This window comes from Neodiprion lecontei, chromosome 6 (assembly GCF_021901455.1).
Source record: "Neodiprion lecontei isolate iyNeoLeco1 chromosome 6, iyNeoLeco1.1, whole genome shotgun sequence".
In the NCBI taxonomy this organism is placed as follows: Eukaryota; Metazoa; Arthropoda; class Insecta; order Hymenoptera; family Diprionidae; genus Neodiprion; species Neodiprion lecontei.
The window spans coordinates 31,716-51,029 of NC_060265.1; the positions used below are offsets into that span (position 1 = coordinate 31,716).

At 45.4% G+C, this 19,314-nt stretch overlaps 1 protein-coding gene across 9 annotated transcripts in view; it reads right to left on the minus strand.

Annotated features, from left to right (window-relative positions):
• Positions 1–19,314, minus strand: part of LOC107224301 (fat-like cadherin-related tumor suppressor homolog) — a 222,825-nt gene that overhangs the window by 15,777 nt on the left and 187,734 nt on the right. For 8 of the 9 annotated variants that reach the window (XM_046744535.1, XM_046744538.1, XM_046744537.1 and 5 more), the window contains exons 6-10: positions 16,047–16,108; positions 4,008–4,163; positions 2,559–2,669; positions 468–620; positions 45–258 (exon numbers count right to left, since the gene is read on the minus strand). In XM_046744535.1, the coding sequence (XP_046600491.1) occupies positions 45–258; positions 468–620; positions 2,559–2,669; positions 4,008–4,163; positions 16,047–16,108 (696 nt within the window). The remainder of the gene's footprint in view (positions 1–44; positions 259–467; positions 621–2,558; positions 2,670–4,007; positions 4,164–16,046; positions 16,109–19,314) is intronic. The other variant, XM_046744536.1, reaches the window with a different exon arrangement.

Consider the following 19,314-nt stretch of genomic DNA (forward strand, 5'->3'; position numbering starts at 1 on the left):
GTACAGTCGGCGATTCGAGCATCGACGCCGGCGTTTGTACCTACCAACAATGTCGTACCACAGGGCGTCTCCGTCTTTGTCCGTGGCCTGGACAAGGGCGACGAGAAATCCCACTTCGTCGCTCTCCGTCACTTCCACGCTCTGGTTGGCCGTTTTGAATATCGGCGGTTCCGCCGAGTCCTTCGGTGCCTCGATCACCTGAACAGACACCCTGGTCTGGTGGCTGCGTTGAGGTTCCCCGCCGTCAACGGCCCGGATCTAAACGATGATAAAGTTTCAGTTAGGGGAGCGCGCGGTTTTCTCCCTGAAATCTCAGGCCGCAGCCACGCGGCTCTGAATTGCGGTAGGACCGACGGTACGGTGGTTGCGTCAATGGGAAGTTTGGAACTTAATTACTTGCTGGTTGATTAGACTGATGCTACTCGGGGGTTGGAGAAGATTCGGTAAACTATTTCAGCGGGGCATACCATGAGCTCATATTCCTGGCCAGCCTCGAAACCGCGCTGCGAGTATACCATTCCAGTTGTTGGGTGGATCTTGAATTTCCCCTTACCCCTGCCCCCCTTGATGCTGTACTGGATCTCGCCGTTGACTCCGATGTCTTTGTCGTTTGCCAGTACCTGGTGATTGCATGGTTTTCATTATTTAGTCTGGTGCTCGGTGCGGTGTACATTTTAAAAGATTGGTGAGACCATAATTGCGAGAGTATCGAAAGAACAACGGTACAGTTTAACCGTTTCAGATAGTGCCAGTTCCAACCTGGAGGACTTTGACTGCCACGATGATTAGTTAGAGAGAATACTGTAAAGTAACCATTTTCAAATAAATCACGTGAAAATCTGTCAAATTTTAAAAGACGATAGAAGCGATGTGACGCGAGGTCGTTTCGTTCGCGCGGCCCTAATATCTACAGACGTTAGCATTCCCAACCGACATGCGATGATGCGACAGAACTTTAAGTGTGTTTATGTGTGCGAACAGGCTAATAATAAGATATCATAGTACACGTGATGCAGGATTTGTAATGTAAGCGTCTTCAGGCGTTTCTATAATCAAGTGAGTGTTTGTATCCTGTAGTATTGAAACGTGAAACTATTATTTCTGTTACGTAAGTACGCTGCACCGGGGACTAGCAGCATCGAGTAGGTAGTTTGGTTCAAGTGCCCATGTCAAGTGGCTGCTCGGCTGTACGCCGGCAGCAGCAGGGACTCTCCAGTTCTACTATTTTGCAAAGTTGCGACGTGCGACTAGCGAGAGGTACCGACACTGTCACTCACACTGTTTCTGCTCGGCGCAGCATCATTATAGGTTTAGATTTTATATACGTATGTACAGATATTTTTGCCGATATTTCGCAGCTGTAGAAACAGAATTTATGGCGTTGTTTGCATGTAGGTGCAACATGTGGCACAGGGCTTGACGAATTTTCTGCAGCGTGCAATGGACTTTCGTTAGTTTAATGTTGAAATAGGTATGTGCAACCAACATGATGATGATGATGATGATGATGATGATGATACCAATACCAATAACAACAACAGAAACAACAACAACAACAACAAAAAGTTGTATAATCTCGAACATTCGACATTCCCAGGCGTCAAGATATGGCGACAGCCCTGTTTACTATAATGTGGCTGGGCAGCAATAGCATTCTCATACGGTACGTAACAATTTTTGTCGGAATATGATATGTAACGCAAAAATACAGTGATAATTGGGTTAATGACGATGATGATGATGATGATGATGATGATGATGATGATGATGATGATGATGATGATGATGATGATGATGATGATGATGATGATGATGATGATGATGATGATGATGATGATGATGATGATGATGATGATGATGATGATGATGATGATGATGATGATGATGATGATGATGATGATGATGATGACGACGATGATGACGATGATGACGATGATGACGATGATGACGATGACGACGATGATAATTGCAATAGCGGCAGCAATGCAAAGGTGAGGGTGGCGCGGGTATGAGGAGGAATCGAGTTGTGCAAACAGACGGAGGATACGAGGAGCTAACGGCATTTTATACGTATACGAATTTAAAGACAACTGTGAATAGATGATAAGACACAACGATCGCGAGAATATACAATGTAAGTATGCGCCTGTATCTTTCACGCGGTTTGCGAGAAGACTGAGAAATAAGTTTTTATCGTGCAGGACGAAACGGCCAAACAGACGCCGGTATGCATGAATAACAGCCTCGCAATTCAAGGGAAAGGTAAATAATGCCCCCGAGGTGTGACAGAGATGTAGATCGTAATAACGAATCTCGAGCAGCAGTGTATGAATATCATCGTTTCTGATAGAAAAAGAAACCTACCTAACCATACCTACCTATATAACTTTGATAAGATAGCGAGAGACATATATATAGGTATGTGTTTATACGGCGATGCGTGTAGGTAACGGTATGTATAAATATGCCAGTTGTATGTAGAGATACAGCCATCATCTCTCGCATATCTACTTATTAGGTTTATACGGTTATGTTAGGTACGTGCCAAGCTTCCTTACCCTCAAGAAATGATCTCCTGACAAGCTGTCTGGGCTAAAAGTCTCCCAAGTTCCATTCTCAGAGAACGCATCGACCGTGTGCTCGAGATCCCGTGTTCGATTCCTCGATTTCTGTCGAGAACAACGAGACGTGATAACAATAACTTTCTTCTCTACTTTCTTTCCTCCAATCGTAATGTGTACTATATTTTCGAGAGCTGGACGGCCTGGCACTGCACAACGGATATTATTACATCGCACATCTCGTTGCGATATTCCATTTCTACCGCCTCGGTCATTCATTTTGCCACAAGTCAGCAGCTATAGAAGCAATTCAAGTGCGATAGTAGCAGTGATTTGTTGGACGTTAGGTGTGACTGGTAGAACGATTGTTATGTTAAGAGAAAATCAAATAATCCTCCGTTCTTTGCCACATATTCCTAAAGAATGCGAAGTAGCCAAAAAGAAAACTTGATCTTTTCCCGGCGAAAGTTTGAACTTGCGTAGTAATGCGAAGAAAGAGAACAGAGAGTTATATATAATATTGCAGTCTATGTATACACTTGAGAATTGAGTATGTGTACATAGGCCACGAACCCGAAACCCAAGCACCGTGCAGAGAGTGGTAGTTGAGTTGAATGGAACCGGATCGGACGTAGAAGAGACCGGGGTAAAATCCCCCCCCCCCTCGCTCCCGCCCCACCCAACCTAGCAAAAAAAAAAAAAAATTTAAACATTGAAATTGACGGCGCAATAACAGAATGCGGGTGAAATGTGTGTACAGCAACAGGGGTTCTTGTTCTTGCATGTCGATATCGTGTCTAAGGGTTCAGCGACTGTACAGGCGACTCTTGGGTGGGTTTCAGGGGGGGGGGGGGGGGGGGGGGGGGGGGGGTTTTACAAAAGTGCAAGGGGGCGTGCGCGGAATTGCTGCTGGAATTATCCGTACGAAAGATGACTAATGAGAGAAAAAAAAATAAATAAATCCTACTATTATAGACAAAATTGTATGATATCGTCACGTATATCATACCTATGTGTAGGTATAATGCCTCGCAACACTGCGAGATGAATATTGTAAAAGGGATTACATATAATTTTGCCTCAATAAGCGCGATGTTTTGAGGGTGGGTTTGATCAAATGCGGGACTGTCGACGATCGAAATGAGGCTGTGGCTGGGCGAAGAATTTGCAATAAGAACATTATGGCAAAGTGCAGAATCGTTATTGTCGCCACAGAGTTCTGTGCACACATAGATTGTCAAAATTGTACACTATGGTCGATTTTGTACACATAATGCGATTATGGGAAAAATCAAATTATGCACAGGGAATTCAATCGATCTGCGAGAGGGTCCGTCTCTCTCGTGAACTATAATAGTATTTCATATGTACAGTAAAAGGTGTGTAAAAGACGGTTAGTCCGATTTACCGATAGGCGTCTAATAAAATGATGAGTTTTGACCCAACCTGGAACAGTGGCTTTTCGGCCTTGGGAGATCCGGGTATTTGGACGGTGTAGAATTTCTGCTCGAACTCCGGACCATGGTCGTTGACGTCCTCAACTTCGACGACGACCCGAGTTGTCGAGAATAGCGCCGGCTTGCCGTTGTCTTTGACGGTAACCTGAAAGTAGAAGAATACGAATAATTGGCGATCGCAAAGGCGGCGGTACAGCAGCTCCGTGTACGTAAGTTGAACGGCACCCGAGGTTACGGTCGTTTCTGCAACGAACGCCGCCGGTGTAACCGGCAAGCAATTTCCCTCTCTGAATTTAGTCCGAAGCCAGCGACAAGGGGCATAAATCCCGGGTCTCTTGAGACCAGGTTTCACCTACCGGGACGAAATCCTAGCGGCGCGGGGGCGGCAACACGTGCACTAAATTAAGGCATCGTGCGCGACGCGGCGTCGCTCGCGTCACTCCCGCATGGACGCTGTGCACGTGCATAGGTATAGTCGTCGGCGAGGAGCGAAGGCTGAAGAGGCTCCGTCGTTCCTCCCTAAAATCGATTCCCGACGCGTAATCTCTTTATCTCGCATCTATTTACCTGAAACGGGGCGTATAATCTGGGACGTCTTCCCTGAATGTCCGTTGGTGAAAATTTCTACGTAACGTTGTTACCTCTGACGCAATTATGTACGATCATCTCTGTTGTAATATCGTTTCACACCGGCGGGCATCCATCGTCCAGGAATAAGAATTTCCCGAGTCATTTAGCGCAGCGTTCATCGGTCATAGACGGTTAAGTATAATTTTCGCGCAGCCGACGGAGGTTCCAGCTGCAATTCCCCGGCTGCGATCAGTTCGTCGAGTCGCAATATAAGGCACTCGAGCAGGAGCCCGACCCTTCGCGCCAATAATGCAGCTAGCTATTATTGCCCATGGAGAATTCAGCGCGGTTTCCATTCCCATCGTATTACGGACCATTGTATACATGTACCTCGACCTGCATCGCATTCGGAATGACGTGTAGGACTATCTCTCTAACTGCGGATTATCGTACGCATGTCTGAATGGCGGTGAACACTGCAGGTATAAGGCGTATTCACGATGGTCATGATCTGCATGCAGTTATTTCGACTGTGACGATCGGTGCCGCGCAGCGTCGACATCGAAACCCGGATATTTCACGTCGCGTATGGCATTTCACTGTTTCGTAATGTTTCACGGTGTGGACGCTCCTGCCGTCATACTGACACCCTCTCGCACCTCGCCACCCGTACCGTTACGCCGGAGTGGTGATTGATGGGCGAACGAACGACTCCGTGAAAGGATGGCCTTCTAAATTTCGAAATTGCTTGGTGGTTTCAGTCTTTACTGTCGAAGGTGTAGATTTTCTTTTTAACCGTCAAGTCAGTCGCAATGAAATAGTCAAACCGTCGAGTCGTCGTCGAGTTTTTCATATGCCGAGGTCCACCTTCACCTACGGCATCAGAGGCGCGATTTTTCTTGAGTACACTTAGTAACGCTCGTATAACACTTGCAACTAACAGTAAGTCACTTTGCTTAGTTTAAAATCATAATTCACAGTTGCACGTTAACGCGACGTCAGACTAGTTGGTCTACTTGTATTTACCAATTTTAAATATACAAAACGATACTTGTATCAGATATATGTTATCGGAATTAAATAAATTACATTATTTTTTAATCCTAATTTCGATCGCACACATTGAGAAAACACAAGCGAATCAGGAGGACCTACTCTTGCTAACGCATTATTCCGACAAGTATTAAAGTGGCAGCTTCGGCAAATATGTAGGTTTGCACCCTATCGAGGTGAGGATGAGGATACCCATCCATCCAGACGGGTATGGCGGCGTGTGGGCAAGTTCGCCAAGACTTCAGGATCCGGAGGCTCGGCTGTGTTTGGTGTGGGGTGAGTGGGCGGGCGGGCGAAAGTTACATCGCCCCCGTGATTAAGGGTAATGGGTATGTTTCGCTTGCCCGATTCTTCAGTCTGGGACCCCAATAATTCCGCAAGCTCCTTCGCCGTCGGGTGGGATGAAGTTAACCGTTGTGTGTTGGACGGGCACGTGTGGCGTACGACGAGGACAGCGTCGCTCGAGAGTTCCCGCTTTCGTTGCGGCGCGACTGTTGCCGGATCTATGGATCTCTTATACGTCCCGCATCTCGAGACCTGTTCGAACGCCGAACGGGGACATGAAATTGCCGGACCACATTCAAGAGCCTTTGGCTGCCTCGGGGCTCTGTGGCCTGCAGGCTTTCTTGGGGTTAGAAAATATTTTATAAAATCCGAGGGTAATGGAAAGGAGAGAAAAGAGAACGGCAAAAATAAGACTCGAGTCAGGACGAGACGAGTGGATTGTAATTAAAAACAGGAGGAAGGAAAATTAACGGAAAAGAAAATTTAATCAGGATAAAAGAAAATTAAGACTTCGTTAGGTTTTATATTCACGATGACGAGAGACGAAGAAAAAAAAATCTTACCACCTCGCAGCGTCGGAATTTCAAGTCCTCAAGGTTTTCATTTCGGTACTCTTTTAGATGAAATCTCCACACGATCTTTGCTCATGGGTACGAACCTTGTACCTATAAGGCCTATAATGATACCAACTGTTCAATTAGAGAAGCAATTATATCAAGATTCAAAAATTTTTCTTATGCTACTCAGAGCATTCATGATTTTCTCGAAATTCCCTCAATACGGAAGCATCGGTTTCTCGTTAATTTCGGGTAATGATCGCCGTATGATGGCCGAGTGCATCAACCTCACCTCGATGATTAACTAACGGATTGCTTGCAGTGAATAAAAAATACCATGAAATGAAAATACCTGAAAGATTTAATTCGGGGTATAAAAATAATCCAGGTATACATAACATCCCTTAGCTCTAGTCGGAGTCTGAAGAAGAAGAAGAAGAAGAAGAAGAAGAAGAAGAAAAAGAAGAAGAAGACGAAAGAGAAGAAGCGTACTGGGAATGAATCTTCCTCCTGGCATTATCGAGAATTACGTGCCATAAATTTCTTGTGCGCGAGGATCAGAAATAGCCAGGAGTGAACAAAGCCAGTTATAGTCTAGATAGAATGGATCGTCTTTAATTTGAACAGGCTCTGCAGTGGCGAGGCTTTATGTCCCGAGGAGCTGTATCGTACATCGACCCATACCGTTGTCGACTAATGGCCGGCTATGACACGCACGGAGATTGTAACTTCACGAGAGGCTTCGCTGTCGCACAGAATAGTGCATAGGTAATCGGACGAAAGACCCGATATTGTACTTTCCCATGTGAAATGCGCCAATGCGCCGGCAGCTTCACCTCTTCACTCCGACCGCTCAGTGTGACATTGTACAGGGTATAACAAAGTTTATCTAATGCTGCGTTATAAAAAACTCTCCAGTCGAGAACAGGATGCACGCCGCGTAAGCGTTTTCCGATTTTCAGCTCCAGGCTAAATGGGACATCCATCTCCTTGCTCCTGGGTGCCCGGCTTTATCTGGCCAAGCCATATTGGTAGGCCAACCTCTAGGAGCTGCTCCATCCCAAACTCCGTTCCTTAAGTCTCTTTACCTTAAGTCGACTGAAATACCCAGCGGAAAGCGGGCACGACTACGATTCAAACGAATCTTGCAGATCTTTGATTATAGCTGTAGGAAATTGGCGGGTGCTGGAGAAACAGTGTTTCGACTTCCAATCTCAATGTGACGGCAGAAAAGAGATGGGAAACCGAGGGGCAAATTTTCGGTCCGAAGCACCTACTCGCACATCGTATTTCGATACTTTCGCGTAGGCGCTGAAAAACGAGGTACGATATTTTACTACTGTTTCAAGGCTTCACCTCAGCAAAATTGCAATATCAGCTGTCGGCCGTTTCACAACTTTACTTTGGTAGAATGTAGAAGCCGTGAAGCTTGGGACCGATATTAGCCAGCATTGAGAAATGGTTGGAATCACGCCGTAATTCAGTTCCGATGTTAGTTGTTTTCTCTGTTTGGTGGAAAAATCCACTTGCTAGATTAATGAGAAAAAACCTGATCACGTCTATTGCAGGTTCTGGGTTGTTGACACTCAGTTAAAATCATTGATCATCAGCCACACCGCACATTTCGGACCTTTTACAAAGAGATTTTTCAGCTGTCAAAGGCCTCTCCCGTCTGATCGCGAGTCTGATTTCCGTGTTATCTGTTTATGTATACGAAGTGAAATTGTACGGCAGTTTTTATGCGAATACCCCGCGTTTCCTCGTCGCTCTTTCAGCCCCAAGAGAAAATATAGGTATAATATTATATATTTTACGATCTTATTTAATCTTCTACTTCGATTTATTCTCGTCATTCGTTTAACCTTCACAAGACGCTTATTCCATCGAGGTCTAGGGAATCTAGAAAAAAGCCGGGTCAAGTTTTACGAGACACGAGACCGGAATGTGAGAAAAATTTCATCCTTCTACACATTTCTGTACGCGTCCACGTTTACGAAAACATTATTGATATTTACATTTTGCAACTCTCTTCCACGCGCGGGTTCACAAGGTGTTCAAACCCACAATTCGATCCCGACAGTGATGGCGACGGGAACGGACTTGATTATTAATAAAAATTGAAAGCAAAAAGCCTCACGAGCCTCGGATATTCCGGTCGCATTCGTCTTCTGTACAATACATTCAAATTTGACGAACAGTCACGTCTTCCCATATATCGATAGCAATTCATTTATTCTTGTGCCGAAGGGAAAAAAGCCACCACCAGAACCGTGCTTATTCTATTGGTACTAATGACAATATCTGGCGATGTAAAAGTCCCTGTTCAGCAAAATGAAAGATTAGGAGAAGAAACAGCCGCGGGAGGAGGATGAGACTGCATTAAATCGCTTCTCGAGGGTTGAAAAGGGAAGGGATCGTCGTCCAAAAATTCTTGAAAGCCTGGAAATCCGTCCGGAGTTGGGCTGTGATATATTCAGGGAGAAAAGGTGGTTAAAAAAGTTTGGAGGTGAGAAATCGGGCCGATTAAGACGGGCGGTACGGGAAAGCCGCCTCGTTAGTCGAGGCCCGGGTTATAATGCGTACGCATACGTTACTATCAAGTTTCGCCGGTATTTTATATTCTCTCGCATTACTGCGAAAGCAGTAACCTTCCAAAAACCGCGCGTATACGCTCTGTGGAAATGATTCTAATTGCGGGCCGCGAAGCGTGGCTGTCCTACAACCACAACTTTGGATAACCAAAATCGAAATTATTTTCGCCCCGCACCTTCGCACAATCGGATCGCGATTATCGCGACGCGTTTTCATCTCGCCTAATGTGAATGTATACAGCTCCCTGCGTCTACCTGCAGCGATATTGCTGCACCATTGATATACGCGCACTCGTCCTCGACGGCAGCCGCGGGAAGCCCCCGCTTGCCTTGCAACCTTCTTGACGCATCATCCATCGCCGCGTAATAAGCAACTTTCGAGGGTTCCCCAAGAAGCTGAGGACTTTCGAACGGCTGCAAGGCTTTAACTGCTGCATGCACGTTCAGTGCTTCAAAGATCGATATATTAGACATTCACTCGTTGAGACTCATACCCGTTCCAAGTTGAACGAAATTTTTCAGCAATTCCCTAAGAAATTTTCTACACCAACTAATTACCTAGGCATTACTTTCCATCAAACGTACCGTTTCGAATTTTTTATTCAGGCTAACGATAAACCAAGGTCGGACAAAATTTTTGGGCAAGATTTGCGGCGATAGATTATTGAAAGAGGGAAAGACTAACGATCTTCAACATTGGGTTATAATTTCGGAGGATAGTGGGCAATGAAATTCATTAAACAATCCTCGACACGTACCTACGTACTCGCATGTATACATATAAGTCAACGCACACGACTCGGCGCAGCATCCCGGAATATAAATAATTTGTTCCAGAGACCCTCGCTCGCATGAATATTTCAAATTCGACTGAATACATTAAGCCGCGGTGGGTCGGTGGCGTAGAAGAACACTGATTTTGCGGGGCTGTCGTACGTAAGAATCCTTTTCCTGGATCACAGCGATAACATCGTCAGCGGCTAACGGCTAACGGCCAATGTCGTCGTCGGCCAAGAAGTCTTGCGCGATAACCGCGCGGCGCAGAGTTTACGTTATATATATATATATATATATACTGGAATATCGGAGTATAAAACTGCCGGTGAAAATTACTCCCCATTATCCGTCCCCTTCTACCCGTAGTCGATAATCGAGTTTCTCGCGATTGGAATATGTATTCCTATAACAAACGGCAGCTTTCCCTCGAGTCTTGTACATTCACGAGTGTACGGAGTAGCTGCTGTACTCGATCTCTACTCGCCTTGCACAAATCGCGATCGATCATGAGCTAAGGACTCGAATCCGAAGTCGCGATGTGTACGGAGATGTCCGCCTCTTTTGCGTTAATAAATAACCGATACGCGGCCTATGCGATTGTAAGAGATTAGAGAAGCCAAATCATACCGCGCGCCCATACATGTATACCTTATAACCGTTAGATGATACAAGATGCAAAAAGAGGGTTGAAAGGATGATTTAAAATTGCCCGGATTATTACGGCCGATGCCTCACGGGTGCAGCTGCGACGCGCGTTGCAGTCATTAGCATGTGAATTTGCGCAATCATCGTGGCGGAATTTCACTTCGCGATAACCGGATGCACCGAGTCGAGACGGAGGCACCTCGAATCCATCCGTCTTGGAGGTGAGATCCAAGAAAGTTCGCGGATACGGGGGTCCAAGGTTGAGACTTGTTACCCCTAACTAAGTTAGAAACACAAACAACTAACCTAACAACCCCCATTGACAGCCTGCAGCGGCTCCAGGCGTGTATCTCGAGGTTCGGTATACCAGACTTCCGCCCCCAGAGTCATTTCCCAGAATCTGGGCAACAATTTAATTAGATTCATCTTACCTTCGAATTCGACAGAACTATTGGCGAAAGTTGGGCGGACGCAAGCCACTTCCCGATGATTCGATCTGCGCTTTGGCATACAATACATTCTTATCCGTAACACCGGAAACCGGCTGACCACCGAAACTTGGGTCGGGGATTAATAACGAGAGATATGACACCGCGCGTGTCGGCACAGCGATGGGTTGAAGAGAAGATTGAACGAACGTAGCGGGGAGAAGAAGGGAAAGGCAAAGAGTAAAGTAATCAATCGAAAGTTTGTTCTAAACTCTCGCCACCGCGGGACAACCGTAACGTACGTATACCTATACGTATTCAAGTTGTACGTACGTATACATATACGTATAACCCACACCTGCGATCCGGCCACCTTTCGTCATCACGGGTGAACCTGGAGGAACGTATCGAACTCTATAAGTAAACTACGAAGCTTACATAGGTATGATACACTGTTAGAAGCGGCAGAGTGTCGATGACCCAGGGTTAGCCTCGTGCAGAGGCAGCAAATGATGAGGGGGCGTCAAAACCGGGTATAATAGAGAGAGAGAGAGAGAGAGAGAGAGAGAAAGACACCCCCCCCCCGATATTGTCTGTCGGCGTGGAAATGAGGGAGAAAATCACATCCTATGGGAGATTGAAAAGTAAAACGGTATAGGATCCTCCGGCAGCTATTCCCCGCGGAAGATTCGCGCGTGCATTTCCCAGGAGAATCTACTCTCTCTCCAACGCGACACCTCTCCATACTTCTTCCTTCGTTTTTGCAGCGCAGAAATGAACCGAACTACACCCATTGAACCAACAGGGAACTCCAACTTCCCAGGCAGTAGTCACCTTCCACGATTAAAGATATAAACCGCAAAGTCAACCATCTCCGTGACGTTGCGGAACATGTTTCTCATGAAAGGTTCGGTTTCACGGTTTTCTATATTCGTGTCAACGGTATAAGCGTTCGATGAGGGAAGTTTCGGTGCTCGGTCAAGATTTTAAAAGAAAGAAAAAAAAGAAGAAGGAAAAGGTGAAGAAAAATAGAAGGAAAGCAACGTTCAGTGCTGGCGACAGACGGAGTAAAACAATAGACAAGTAAACTCCGAATCCGTAGTACGGCGGCGTTTTACACCTTCCTTAAACAGAATCCTGCAGGGCGCGTCCGCACCCCCACGTAGTGTGCCGCTGACAATGTATCCCCGTCGTTCATTGTCAACTGATTCTGCAGGCCAACGATTTGAAGCAGGTGTAGGTGTCAAGTCCGTCGTGGTACTTCCGGTTCTCGGAATTCGGTACTTTTTCCAGCTGCTCTTCTACGTATGATAACGCAAAATTCCCTACCCGCGCTCGCTGTTATATCAAGCGATAAATTTGTACCCGATTACCATTCGTTGGAACAATATGAACGATTTTTTTTGTCACTGATCAAAGTTCGGGCAGCTTCGTTGATCTCTCTCTCTCTCTCTCTCCTTCTCCCTGTATACTTAGATTTAGCCTACCTTTAACTAGTCTTAAGTTCTTTCTGTACCTTGCTGTTATCTTTGTCCAACATTGCTATGGATAATAATAAATCATATTCTATTCTATTCTATTCCCTCTCCCTCTCCCTCTCCCTCTCTCTCTCCCTCTCCCTCTCCCTCCCTCTCTCTCTCTCTCTCTCTCTCATATGAATCGGTGGAGGAATATTCACGGTATAAGGTACGTGTAATGATAATTCGGTGAAAGTTGGGGAAAACCAAAGTCAGACAATCGATCTTCTCACCTATAAGCAATGCTACTGTTTATTGGTGAGGGCACTGGCGTAAGGAACATCGCGTTTTATTCCTTTCTGTTTTATCCGTAGTATACGTACATACACCGCTACATAATGTGCCAATATTGCCTATGTAATAATTCTGTAGCGACATATTGCGCGTAAAAGTGGATCTTCCTAGGTATATGCTTCACCCGCAGGCTAGTGCTAGACGGGATACATATAGGTACACACTATACAGATAAGATCACGCTATACAGATAAGATGTAAAACAGGGAAGGTTTAAGGTGTTGGGAAAATGAAAGGAGTAAGATACGCTAGTCGTCGTGGCAGCTGCCAATAAAACAAAACTTGAGCATGGATATGCAAAGTGCGGATGTCTTGTTGTATACAACGTAAAACCACGCAAGCGATACGAATCGCGAAAGTTGGAACTCTGTACGCGAACAACTCTGCCACTCGACTTATGGAAACACCGAAGAAATACGGAGAGGAATTAGGTTGCAGATAAAGAAGAAATAAAAATCAGTTGCAATCAATTCTTTGAATTTGACGTGAATAATGGACTCGTTTGTAAAAGAAGAAAATGTTGCATTATACGTATACTACAGTCCGAAGATGAAACGGAGCGAAGAATTTCTATCCTCTGAAAAGGAAAAGCTTCGCCGTATTAAACGATGAAAGAGAATATGGTTGACGAATTTTTCACACACCATGCAAAGCTAGAGAAGATGGCGGTATTATACAGTCTTAAGAAAAATATTGAAATTGCGGAGTGAAATTATTATATATATATATTATACACATATATATATATTTTTTTCTTTTTTTGCGATAAAAGTGACGTTCGTATTGCGTTATACGTAGCCAATGCGGTATACTTCGTGGGATAGGTGGGTGAGTACAATTCGTGAGTGGCGCGGGAACACGTGGAGTTAGTAGTTGACAAAATTTTACGATATCACCCCCGACGGCGGGAAGTTGAGGGCATGGCAGAGGGCGGATGCGACTTCAACGGTGGCAGAGACTTCTCTCGTTGGACCGTCCGTTTACTCGACGGTGGGCGACTGACATGGGTGTCGAGGGCGACGCGACAAAGGCTTACCAACTCCGAGGGAGTTGCCCTTACGCATTCGATGCGACAGCAGCCTGGCCGAAGGAGGCATTCGTGACTCGAGCTGCGACCTTCTCTCTCTCTTTCTCTCTTCTTCTAATGTTACCTCACTTATTCGTCTTTCGTTTTTCAATTCTGTCTCGTCTCACCCCTTGTGTACCATTGTACACTTTCACTGTCATCTACTGGTATTATTTATTTTTATTTTTATTTTCAACACCATTTTTATTTTTTTTACCTACTTTTTCAAGTTATTTGATTTATTATTATTATTTCATTATGATTATTGTTATTATTATTTATTTTTTTCTCCCGTTTACATACGTGCTTTCTCTATTTTCTGTTCTTTGGTGTATCCTGTATTACTTCTTTCTTACCGTGTACTTGTCCAACGTCGTTATGGTCATAATAATCTCTAGCTAGCTCCCACACGGAAATCAGATCCAGATTACGATTACAAATTCCATGTAAACTGTTCTTGTTTTGCTCGCATTGTCCTTATTCTTGTTATTATTCCGTATACTATCCATTTATAGCATTCTTTGTTACGTATCAAGTCATTTTCATTTGAATTTCCTTACTATGTTGAAATGCATTCCCCGGTGGACTAGGCCCGTATGAAATTCATACATTGCTATCATTTAGTGTTTAAGTCTATACGCTTCTACTGTACCCCAATTGTATTTAATAACACCATTCTGTTACCACCTTATGCATGCATATGTGAAACTACGAAAAGGCGATAAGGGCAATCGAATAAATTAACGGACGAAACTGGACAAACACGAGGCTAAATCATACTCGGATCGCTAGTGATAAGTTTACATTATACATATCTCTATATTACTTTTACACGTATTACCCACCTTTTATACAAACAAGCACGACTTTATCATATACACAATAAGAAATGATAGTTCAAGCGATTTTATCAGCCGGTTATACGTTGTGTTTTTCTTTGTTCGCGTTCTTCTATTAAACATTGACACGGAGATGTGATGTCAAGGAGATAAACAAAATTGTTTATTATTTTAATTTATTTAATTGTATTGTGATGGAAAACGGGCATTCCGTTGCATGTTATTCCTCGATGTTGTTCGTCGTTGTACCTTTTTCTTATTTTTGAAATATCCTATCGAGTGTCAATTTTAGGAAACTGGTGTACTTGTACTTTTATACTAGAAATTGAATAGTCTGTTAATTTTAAAAACAAAAAATATACCATCCAACATTTAGAAAAACCAAAGCTAACCTTCGTACCTCCGTGGCGCATCCACTTAATAAAAATTCGAGCGCGCCATGTTCCGTCCCCTTGAAAACCCTACAGCTCTCGTCTGAAACTTTTTTTGAGATTTTGCTTAGTTTTTGAGAAAATCGCCCTCGTCAAATTAAATGCCCCACCCTGTATATAAGATATAAATATCCGTACAAACACTTGTAATAATATAGGTACTCGGAGCACACCGTGCAGGTAGGGAACTCGTAACGACTCTGGAAACGACAAAGACGGCGCCGAGCTGCCGACCGCGGCAGTGGCGTACACTGTGCGGCAGAGGGGCGATTAGATACTCGGGAAATGCGTATAATTAGTGAATTAGTAAACAAACGAGTGAGGGGGGGGGGGGGGGGGGGAGAAGGGAGGTACGCCACCAGTCGGAGAGGAAATAACGTCTCTGGACGGAGACTCCGTGCCGATGCAATTACCGGGTGTTACCAAGTCCCTCTAGTCGGGTGAGTGCATGCTCAGAGTATAGGTATAATCAAGCAGCCATGCAACAGCCGGCAACCACCCTCCGATATCCCCGGATATCGCCGTGCTGCACTTCTCGACATGGTTGCAGATGCGCTAACGAGCTGCCGTGAACCTGAGACCGACTATCCGCTCCGGAAAGGGTCTGCGGGAACGCGAAACGCTCAGCAGCGATGCCGACACACGTTGCAGCGCTAACTGCGCCTCTGCGAGAATTAGAGACGCCGCACCGTTAGATACACGTACGTTTATGGATAATACGCGCCGTTTTCCCCAAGCAGAGCGAGACTCTGACGAGCCTTTTGATTACTCCGCTCTAGCGATGTCGGTTCGCAGGCTTCTTCTCATGTTCGATACGAGTATTTTTCTTTCAGGAGATATCACCGACTGCCTAATCACCCAGAAGTATCAACCCCGCGCATCCGTTTCATCGTATAGGCAATTTGCGTACGGATGAGTCCCCCGTTAAATGAAAAAAACGTTAAGGAAAAATTTCGCAAGAAATATAATGCTTACCTCGAGGATGTGTTCACCCTGATTCTCGCGGTCGAGTTTTCTCCCGCTGGTAGTGATCAGGCCTGTAACAGAAAATGCAATTCAAGAATAATTTTGTTAGGCGTTTAAGTAACATAAACAAAAAAAACTTTTACGAAGCAGCGACAACGGGCAGAATCCTTGCGAAAAAAGTGCATAGTGCACGATTGTTATCTGCACGGTCAAAGTGTCGCGATCTCGGTTGCTGCATTGCGCGTCGGACACGTGGAGGAAAAGGAAGAGGGAGAAAGGAGAAGTAGGTATCAAAAAGGAAAATAAAGCCTTTCCCACAGCTGCGTCACCCGAGGGTGTTACCCCGTTCCACGAGCTCTTGGTCATGCCCTTACACTCTTCTCGTCTCTCGCTGCGGCTGAAAGGGCCGTGGATGTGGAAATACAGGGGGTGGTAGAGCGCTTCCGGATGAGACGTGGTAGCGAAAGAAATTGACGGTGGGGATTATTTTTTCCAAGTGTCGTCGGGAGTTGTGCCAATTAATTCGACACGTGTGCTGAATCCAAAATCCTGCATATATGGGAACTGTGTCTGGCACTGTTGTTGTGCATACGGGAGAAAAGCTTTACGGCACTTGACCGTAATTCCTGTCCGTGACCATAAGCTCTGTGATCCCTAAATTCCTCGCCCGCCTTCCGAACAAAGTCCAGTTCCCGACATACGAGCAAATTCCTGAACCACCTGCGCTCGTAAAACCGAGCAACCCTTCACCCGGTTGATGTTTGAAACCATCTTGTAACCATACTTCGCTATGTTTTCAAATATTTCAATTGCATTCTGCAATTTTTCGCCTTCGTCATTCTTTGCCGGGTTCTCCGGCGCTCGGAACATCTAGGCGACAGCGCACCCCCGGAATTGAGTATTAAAACGGTATTCCGAAAATTCCACAAATTGTTTGCAAAAGCTGAGCACCGTGTCGGCACAGAGTTCGGGCGTTGTTCACGCTCGCGAAGCCAGAGTTTGGGTAATTCTACAGTGCGAGGTATAGCGAGTCGAGGAGTAGACTAAAGTTTGCGGCAGTATATGTACGGCAAGGGCTTCGCGCTAACCTGCTTAGCCTGTTGGTTATTGAATGTATAAAACGGCTAGACTTTCGGGGTTCCCCGGAGGCCTTGAAGCCCGACGAAACCCCAGAAATTGAGAAAATGTTTTACGACTAGGTATAGTCAACATTGCGCGGTTTGCATATTCCGAGCCTTTTTAGGTACTTCTTCCACGGACGAATAGAAAATGGGGTAAGTGAAAAGCAGAGGGCTAATTTTATATTGAACAGAATCGTTACATATTATGCACAGGCTTCAGCAGAGACGGGGAATTTTAACGTTCGGTTTAAAGAAGAAGATGAGGAAGCGGAAGAAGAAGAAGAAGAAGAAGAAGAAGCAGAATAAAAGCGACAAACGAGCCTGCGGGATTTCATTATTTCGAACTTTCTTGCCCGTGACGTGAGATAAGGTCGTTGCAGAACGCGGCTAAAACTGGCGAACCGTGAGACATCGGATAAATCGCGTCTGCCCACCGATAAACGTTATATACGAATCTTGTAACCGCGGCTGGGACCCGGAAGCTCGGGTGTTCTTGGGCGGAGGAAGGCGGACGCAGCACGAACCAACGTCGAAAAAGCAATCGGAAGTAGGTGTATAAATTTTGCGAGTAGAAGGATGACTCGACTCGACTTGACTCGTAACTGCGTTATCCAATTAATTACGCGAGTTTCATTCCCGCTTCGCTGCTTCCTTCGGCACCGCACGGAAATTATTTGTTTACCTCAAAATTACGATTCCTAACTTTCGGAAAGAACCCCGACAAGGAGTGGCTTGAATCACGGCGTAACTTGGCTTTCAGACAAACCAATCTTCGCCCGGTTTGATCGTAATAATAAGATTCTAACAACTTTATAACTCCGGAAGCCAAGTTGCGCTTCGCGAACGGTTTCGCGGACGAGCCGAAAACTCGCAACTTCCGACATCCTCTCCGCGATTATTGCAGTGCCAGTCATCCGGGTAGTTAACGCTGTCAAAAATCGAACGCCGCACCTCTCCATTTATCTCGTTGCTTTATCAAGCTTCGCGTGGATCGAAAATGCGAAAAATCGAGAATGTCTGACTCGATACAAACTGTGCAAGTCACAAATATTCGCTCTCGCGTAATATTTTTCTCTTACATAGTTTCGCCGAAAGAAAGTTGAAATTCCCACCCGTCCGGGTTTCGATATCGAACGATGTTGACTGTATTGTCGAAGCTTCGTCATAGGCGAAGTTGCCTCGTAGTTTTGTATTGAACCTTTTTTTATTAGTATGAAGGATAGAGGTTGAGGTTTTCTTGAATAAAAAAACTCTCGCGTTTTGAGCCATCGAATTATGAATGTTTATTGGCTCTTGTGGGAAAAGCCTTGCGGCATAAAAACCCACGACGTATGAACGTTTATTTGTAAACGTATAAAAGCGTGTGTCGCACACGTGAATGTGTCGATTGTGTATATGAATGTGTATATGCCTGTTACAGCCCGTTTGACTCATGCCACCGCGATCTCGAGTGCGTTTCGTATTGCGATTTTTGTTTTATTCGATTCGATCGAATTTCGTATGATTTGCATTTGCCTTACTCCGAGGAGCGAGCGTATATGAGAGTATGTTTGGTCCTCTCGTGTCGGTAGTACACCAAGAGCGCTTGGGCTCGTTGTATGATGAAATGGTGCAAGACCATTGGTACGTGTGTATGGGCACTAGGTCCCGTGTAGAACGAGAGACACTCGGGCCGTACTCATCTACCTTGCTCCGTAGAGCGAACGTGTACGAGAGTATATTTGGGCCTCTCGTTTATGGTCGTGGTACGAGAGAACGCACGGCGTCACTGACGATCGTCACTAGACGGACGACCGAACTGGACCGCTTTCAAAAATGCGTAATGCGCGCTCGCCTCCTCGTCTACGTGAGTTTTGGCATCCCTGCGGAGACGAGTCGTTCGAGCGCGGCTCGCATGGAGATCGCAGTGACACGGGCACAAACGACGCTCAGGCACTGAACATTGACCGAAGAGTACTCGACAAGCTAATTAAATGGTTAAGCGCCGCTGGGCAAGTGATTATATCGAACGGGATCACCACCGGTTTCAATATCAATGATGAGACTCTCAAACCCTTTATATAGGGCACGGCGACGTCTTTAACGAGAAGTACCGCGCGGCCGCAGCTCCGATAAAACGTAATAAAACGGTGGTTGATGATCGGTTGTAATAACGC